The following is a 6,995-nucleotide window of genomic DNA, read 5'->3' on the forward strand; positions in this document are numbered from 1 at the left end:
GGCTGCCCAGGGCAGTGCTGGAGTCACCATCCTGGAGGGCTGGACAGACGGACACGAGGTTCTCGGGACATGGGTTAGGGAGGGGGGGTTGTGGTTGGACTCGATGATCTTGGGAAGGGGGTTTGCATCTCTTCCAACCCAAATGATTCTGTGATTCCAGGCGCAGATCTGGTCTCTGTTAAACGAGCTCTGCAGCAGGTCAGAGCACATTAACCACAACCAAAGAGCCTGAGCCGACCAGAGCGTCCCGTGTCCCGGGACGGTGCCCGGTGGGGTACGGGGACTACAACTCCCGGCGTGCCGCGGGGCGGCTGTCAGTCAGCGCTGCGGGGCGGGGCCAGCGGCGGGAGACCAATGGGGCTCTTAGCGGCTCCGCTCGCTGGCGGCGCCGAGTGCGGGAGCTCCCTCGGGGACGGGGGTTCGGGTCCGGGCTGCGGCGGGGGCGAGGTTGGTACGGGTGTCAGCCCCCGCGCACCCACCGCCCAGCTGCCGTCCCTTCGGGGGCTGCGTGACCCCCGTCGATTGTTGTGCAAACAAAACAAACGTTGCGACTGACGGGTGTGTGGGTTTTCTTTTTTTTAAGATTTGTTTTTTTTATTCAAGAGCCTTTAATCATCCCCCGTTTGGATCTTGCGTTCCTTGTTACAAAACAACTTTGCAGCAAAACCGACCCAGCCGGGGCGCGGGAAGGGGGCGGGAGGGCTCAGCCCCGCGGCGCAGCGCGGCCTATGGCACTGTCGGTGCGGGACCCCCGCCGGCCCCCCCATCCCGCGCAGAGGCCACGGCCGGGAGAGCCGTCCCTGCCCCGGGAGCTGCTCAGGCCGGGCCCCCCCGCGCCCCGGGGCCGCTGGTCCCGGTGACAGCCGCGTCCCGGTGCGCGGTGCCCGCGGCGCAGGGCTGCAGGAGCTGGTCCCAGCAGAGGCTGAGCGTGGAGCGCTCCTGCTCCAGCTCCCGCAGCTCCTGCAGCTCCTTGGCGCTGGCCGCCGGCGTCTGCACCTCGAAGGTCATGTCAAAGCGGCCGTAGTCCACGTGGAAGGCGCCTTTCTCCAGGGACATGCAGGGCTCGAAGCGGTACCCCCAGAGGATCTCGTCCTCTGTGTACGAGGTGCGGGCTTGGCACGTCATCCCTGCAGCGAGACAACGGCTGATCTGTCGGGGGCAAAGTGACACCACAACGAACCAGCCCTGGGTCACCCCACGCCTTGGGGAGCCAGTTTTGGCCCTGGGCATCACTCACCTGGACTCTGGCTCCAAGCTGGGGTCCACCGCCTCTCCAGGACCAGAGACTGGCAGCTCACCCCACCCGACCCCCCTGGCCCACTCGCCTGTGGCCTCCACGATGCCCTCGAGGATGACAATGATCTCAAACTGCTCCCGGCGCAGCGACTCGGCCGACATGTCCCAGAAGGGGCTGTGGCGGTTGATGACGTGGCAGATGATCTGGGGCTCCACCAGGAACAGCCGGTCCTCGCCCGTGTCGTAGCCCAGGTTCAGCTCCGACTGCTCCAGCGGGATGAACTCCCCCTCGGCCGTCTGCCGCGACTTGATCAGCTTGGCGCGGATCTTGGCGTCCACCATGTGGCTGTCCCGCAGGTCCCCCACGCGGAACATCAGGCAGAGCTTCTCGTCGCGGCGGGACACCACGCAGTTCTTGCTGAAGATGAGGGTCTGGGCGCGCTTCTTGGGCCGGGAGATCTTAACAAACATGCAGCCCACCATGAGGGCGTCGATCATGGAGCCCACGATGGACTGGGCCATCAGCAGGATGACGCCCTCGGCGCAGTTGGCCGTCACCATGCGGGAACCATAGCCGATGGTGCGCTGGCTCTCCACCGAGAAGAGCAGCGCGGAGACGAAGCTGTCCACGTTCTCGATGCACGCCCGCCACTCGGGATCGCCGCGGTGCCAGATGTCGCCCCGTGCCCAGGCGTCGAAGAAGTAGACGGTGCCGAAGGCCACCCAGGTGACAATGTAGCACATCATGAAGACGAAGAGGAACCAGCGGTACTTGAGGTCCACGATGGTGGTGAAGATGTCCGAGAGGAACCGCTTCTTCTCCTGGATGTTGCCCAGGTTCACCTGGCACTTTCCCACCTTGGTGACGTAGCGCTGCCGCTGCCGCTTGCCCGCCTGCACCACGGGCCCGTCCTCGTCCCGCAGCCGGCGGCGCCGGCTCTGCAGCCCCTCCGGCACAGTGGCGGTGCTGCTGCGGCTCTTGCCGCGCACTGCGCCGGGGATGCTGGGCACGCTCAGCGCCTGCTGTGGGTACCCGCGGGTGCCCACCGGGCACCGGGGCAGGTCGCCGGGACAGTGCTGGGCGGCCATGCTGCCGCGGCTTGGCAGGGCCGGCTCGCCGGGGACGACGCCACCGTGGTGGGGCGGGGACAGGTAGTTTGGCATCGGGGCGCTTCTCTCGGCAGCCGCAGCACCGGTTTGCTGGCGGTTGTCCTCTGCCAGCACCGCGGGGGCGGCCGGGAGCTCGGGCTGCGGGGAAGGGGCGTTGGTGAGGAGGCGCCTCGGGACACGGCCGCGGCCCGCGGCACAGCCCGGCGCGAGCCGTACCTTCTGCCGGAAGGTGCCGTAGCCACTGGTGTCGGTGGGCGGCCGCGGCAGGTAGGCCAGCATGTGCTTGGCGGTGGGGACGTGCGCCGGGGGCACCGAGTTGCTGCGGCTGCGGGTCTCCTCGGGCGCCGGGCGGCCGAGGCTGTTGCGGGCGCAGGGCAGCACCATGGCGGTGCCGCGACGGGGGCTCAGCCCCGGGGTCCTGCCGCGGGGGGCACAGAGCGGGGCATTACTTTGGGTGCGGGGATCGGGCTGCCCACGCCCAGCAGCGCACGTGCCGGCCACAGAGCCGTGCCGGGGTGGCCACCGGCGCACAGCAGATGGCTAAGCCCATTAGGGCCATAATTGCATTGCGGGGATGGGGAAGGAGGCGGCGGCTGGTGGGGCGCAGCCCGGCAGATCTGGTGAGCGTTCCCAGCCCCGCTCCACGCTCGCCACAGGCCGTAAGTGCCAGTTCCCTAATGAGCTCCGAGCAGAACCGGTTCCTGGAAACACAACCCAGAGCGCAGTGACCCGCGGGGACAGCGCTGGGGACAGCGCTGGGGATGGGGACAGGGAGCGCGGGCGTTCTGCCTCCTCCGAGCATCCCCAGCAGCTGCCCCGGGCAGGACCGCTCCGGCTCCTGTGGCATCTCCCGCCACTGCCCCGGTGGCACCCGGTGTGACCTGTGGCCCCCAGCCCCGGGGACAGTGACACCCACCTCATGTCCAGGCGCGGCAGCTGCCGGCCCCGCAGCCGCGGTCCTCGCCGGGCATCTCCGCGCCGGTGGCGGATGCGGAGCCTCCGCTGGGCTGTGCCGCCGCGGCCGGCGGGAGGGAAGGACAAGGAGCTCGGCGGCCGCCGCCAATCCTGCTCCCGCGGCAGAAGGTCGCCCGTTAATCTGTCTCAATGACAGGGACAATTACCTCGAGATGATTTAATCGGGAGCAGCGGGCGCCCTGACGCTGGCGGGAAGGAGCAGGAGGGGTTTCCCAGCGGGTTTCCCCACTCTCCCTCTCCGGATGACGATCCTCAGCTGCTCTCGGGGACAGGACCCCCGGCCAGGGCTGGAAGGCGTCCCCCACCCGCCCGGTCCGTGTCCCCTCACCGGCCGTGTCCTCCCGGGGGTTCCCCGCCAGGGTCCCGCCGGCGCTGCCGGGGCCAGGCCCCCCGCGCCAGGAGGACGCAGTAAATCAGCAGCCTGGCCCCCGGCACCCCCGTTGATAAGGAAGACGGCAGATGAAGGAGAGATTAGTCGCTAATCTCCCCATGAAGATGAATCTGCGGGCTGGACCCCGCGAGGGGACGCCGGCGGGGGGGCGGGAGGCACCAGCACGAAGCTGGATTCTCCTAACCCACCATTTCCCCACCTGGTTTTTGCAGCGGGATCTGTTCTCCCAGGCAGCAGGTGGCTCAGGCACAGTAACCGTGGGCCAGCGAGGTGCTGGCGCAGGAGGGGCGACGGGCACCGTGGGCAAAGGCCACCCTCCCTCCCTTGGCCGCCCCTGCCCTCGAAGCAGCTCAGGGGCCCCTATGCACGTTGATTTAATGACCAAATGGGAGCGGACGCCTCAGACCCACCTGAGAAGAGCCCGACGCTGGCTCTGTGCTGCCCGCACCCCCCTCGGGGCCCCCTCCCTGTCCCACCGCGGCCGAGAGGCCCTTTCCCTGCCAGGGCTCTCGTCGGGGTGGCCCAGGGGATTTGCATGTTTGGCTCAAGCCTCCCGGGCTCGGCGAGGGGGGGGAACGCACCCGGCCTGTCCCGGCGAGCCGGCCGCGCTTCCCTTGCGGCATGGAAAAACCAACAGCGGCTGGAAAATGACCGTGGCCACACCCCGGCGCGGGGGGAACAGGCTCAACGCGTGGCCCCGGGCACCAGACGCGGCGGGACGGCCGCGGCTCCACCGGTGCTGAGGCCGCTGGCATGGCCGGGAGCTGGCGCACCGTGGCGCAGGCGGCAGGGATGCTGCTGGCCGTGCTGGGCTGGGTCTCCTCCTGCGTCACCACCTTCGTGCCGCTCTGGAAGAGCCTCAACCTGGAGCTGAACGAGCTGGAGGTGTGGAGCATGGGGCTGTGGCAGGTCTGCATCGCCCACGAGGAGGGCGCGGTGGAGTGCCGAGCCCACGGCTCCTTCCTGGCGCTGCCGCCGGCGCTGCGCGTCGCCCGGCTCCTCATGTGCTTCTCCGACGGGCTGGGGCTGCTGGGCTGCGCCCTGGCCGCGCCGGGGCTGCGCGGCTGGAGCTGCTGCCACGACAAGCCGGCACTGAAGCGGCGGCTCCTGTGTGCCGGGGGAGCGGCGCTCGGCGTGGCGGGGATGGCCACGCTGGCGCCGGTCTCCTGGGTCGCCTACAACACTGTCCTTGACTTCTGGGACGACACGGTGCCCGACATCGTGCCGCGCTGGGAGTTCGGGGAGGCCACGTTCCTGGGCTGGTTTGCCGGAGCCTCGCTGGCCACGGGTGGGCTGCTCCTGGCCGGCAGTGCCAGCACCCCCGGGACGGCGATGCCGCCAGCCCCCGCTTGCCGCCAGCCCCCCGCCGCGCGGGGCCCGGCCCGCGGCCACCCCCCGCACCCCAAAAACGCAGACCTGGTCATCTAGGGACTCGGGGCCCCACGCGCCTTTCCACAGGATGATTCGTTGACTCCTGCGGCAGCCCCGCGGGCTCTTCTCCTTCCTCGGTGTCTCCGCTTCGCTTTTTCTTGTTCAAGGAGCGACAGTTTCCCGCAGCGCCCGCCGAGCGAGCGCGGGCGGCAGGGGCAGAGCCGCACTTGGCTCTCCCGGTGGCACTCGTGGCGGAGTCACTTGCTGGTGACCCTGCGAGTTCCCCGTGGCCACGTGTGTCACGACGAACGGCTGCGCCCCGGCGTGGCAGCTCGTTCCTCGCACGTCCGCATCCTCTGATGTACCCGCAATAAATCATCACGGCCGCGTGTCTGTGCTCTGCGCTGCATCCACTCGGGTGGGAGCTGCGAGGGTCGCGCTGCCGCTCCCGCGACGCTCCGGGCCGGTCAGTGAGGAGTGCGGGGAACAAGAAATGTGGAAAATGAGGGGGAGAGGGACAAGGAGAGACGAGGCGCTGCCAGGGGCTGCTGCAAGGACAGACAGCAGCGGTACAGCCCCTGCAGCAGCGGCACCTCCTGCCTGAGACGACAAAGCCCTCGGGTGCCACGGACCCTGGTGGAGCGAATTCCTCAGCTGCCGCGGGTTCCTGTGCTCGGGCGGCCGGGGTGACGTTCTGCGGGTCTGCTGGACCGTTTCTTCCACGTTTACCAGGCACGGCTTTGAAAACCCAGCCCGCTCGCACCCCTCTGTGCGACCGACAGGAACGCGGGGCCGGATGCGCAGCCGGCGTCCCGGCAGGAGCCCGCCCGCCGCCGCGGCACTGGTTAAAAACCCGGCTCAGCGCCGGTCTAATCCCCGCAGGCGCGTGACCGGGCCGGCAGCCGCGGCCGCCAGCGGCATTCCTGGGGAAGCAAAGTCCGCTCCGCGCCACAGCCGCCGGGGAAACGCGCCCTTTGCTCGGCTGCGGCGGGGACGGCAGCGCGCGGGAAGGGGACGATGCCCACGCGCTGCTCGGGCTCCCGATTTGAGCGTCTCACCCCAAAAGTTCAAGGTTTTCACTCAAAGCACCCTGAGAAATCCCCAAGTTCTCATCCTCCTGCTCTCCGGCACGAAAACGGAGCGGAAAGCTGTAAAAGCAGCAGCCCTGGCTGCGCAGGATCCCGTTACCTGCGAGGCCCCGCTCAGCACAGGCAACGGCGCTTCTGCTTCACCGTAAAATAACCAGAACATGAGATTCTCCTGCGGGAGCTGTTTGCTCCTAAAGAACGGTGGGACCGTGCCCACAATTCCCACTCACCGGCAGCTCTGCTAATTACGATGGATGCTGTACCAGGAGCAACCCCCCACCTGTCCGGTGTGTCAGACGGAACCTCGCCCGCCCGCTCCTCGCCGCACGTTGTCAGAGCAGGTGAAGAGCTGCCATTACAGCGCAGGGTCACGTTAGCAGCTCCATATGTAATTACACATTTCAATTCCCCGATTAATACAGAAAACAGAGATTCTGGCTACAGGGGAGGGCGCTTTCCCCCCCTTTATAATTTAACACGAACGCTTATCTATGGCGGCTGGGAACAGCCGAGTCCCTATTCCAGCCCCCGAGGACACGGAGCGGCTCGAAGGGAAAGGGCTGCTGGCGACGTTCGGAGGCGCCAAACTCACCTGATTTCTGTGAAATGGCACCGAACCCCGTCCTGGCAGCCCCTGGTGGCTCCGGCGTCCTCGCAGGCGCCCGCGCGGAGCTGGCGAGCGCGGCTCTGCCCGTCGGGCGGCGCAGGCTCCCGCCTCGCTCTGCCCGCCGGTCGTTGTCTTTTCCTGCTTCCCTTCATTCACGCTGAAGCCAGGAGGAACCTCGAGGCACAACCCGAGAGTGAAATGAAAATCCAGAGGGAGC

At 68.1% G+C, this 6,995-nt stretch overlaps 2 protein-coding genes across 3 annotated transcripts; one reads left to right on the top strand and one right to left on the bottom strand.

Moving 5' to 3' along the window:
* Positions 1 to 570: 570 nt before the first annotated feature.
* LOC102084642 (G protein-activated inward rectifier potassium channel 4) lies at positions 571 to 4,428 on the bottom strand. 2 transcript variants are annotated; one of them, XM_065040105.1, is made up of 5 exons: positions 4,294 to 4,428; positions 3,263 to 3,442; positions 2,563 to 2,764; positions 1,326 to 2,484; positions 571 to 1,127 (listed from the first exon to the last, which is right to left on the bottom strand). In XM_065040105.1, the coding sequence occupies exons 2-5, from the start codon at positions 3,265 to 3,267 to the stop codon at positions 817 to 819; spliced, it is 1,677 nt and encodes a 558-aa protein (XP_064896177.1). In that variant the 5' UTR covers positions 3,268 to 3,442; positions 4,294 to 4,428; the 3' UTR covers positions 571 to 816. The 2 variants fall into 2 exon arrangements, with proteins under 2 accessions (XP_064896177.1, XP_064896176.1); XM_065040104.1 differs by lacking the exon at positions 4,294 to 4,428 and having other exon boundaries at positions 870 to 1,127; positions 1,238 to 2,484; positions 3,263 to 4,249.
* A 37-nt stretch (positions 4,429 to 4,465) lies between these two features.
* Positions 4,466 to 5,140, top strand: CLDN25 (claudin 25). Its single transcript, XM_065040133.1, has one exon. The coding sequence runs from the start codon at positions 4,466 to 4,468 to the stop codon at positions 5,138 to 5,140; it is 675 nt and encodes a 224-aa protein (XP_064896205.1).
* Positions 5,141 to 6,995: the final 1,855 nt, after the last annotated feature.

The sequence above is a fragment of the Columba livia genome, chromosome 24, assembly GCF_036013475.1.
Source record: "Columba livia isolate bColLiv1 breed racing homer chromosome 24, bColLiv1.pat.W.v2, whole genome shotgun sequence".
Classification (NCBI taxonomy): domain Eukaryota; kingdom Metazoa; phylum Chordata; class Aves; order Columbiformes; family Columbidae; genus Columba; species Columba livia.

Coding starts and splice junctions, on each gene's coding strand:
- LOC102084642 (XM_065040105.1), bottom strand. Junction 2,485..2,562: donor ACGGCACCTTCCGGCAGAAG/GTACGGCTCGCG, acceptor CCTTCCCCGCAG/CCCGAGCTCCCGGCCGCCCC. Junction 1,128..1,325: donor GGGCATCGTGGAGGCCACAG/GCGAGTGGGCCA, acceptor GTCTCGCTGCAG/GGATGACGTGCCAAGCCCGC.
- CLDN25 (XM_065040133.1), top strand. CDS start 4,466: ATGGCCGGGAGCTGGCGCACCGTGGCGCAGGCGGCAGGGATGCTGCTG.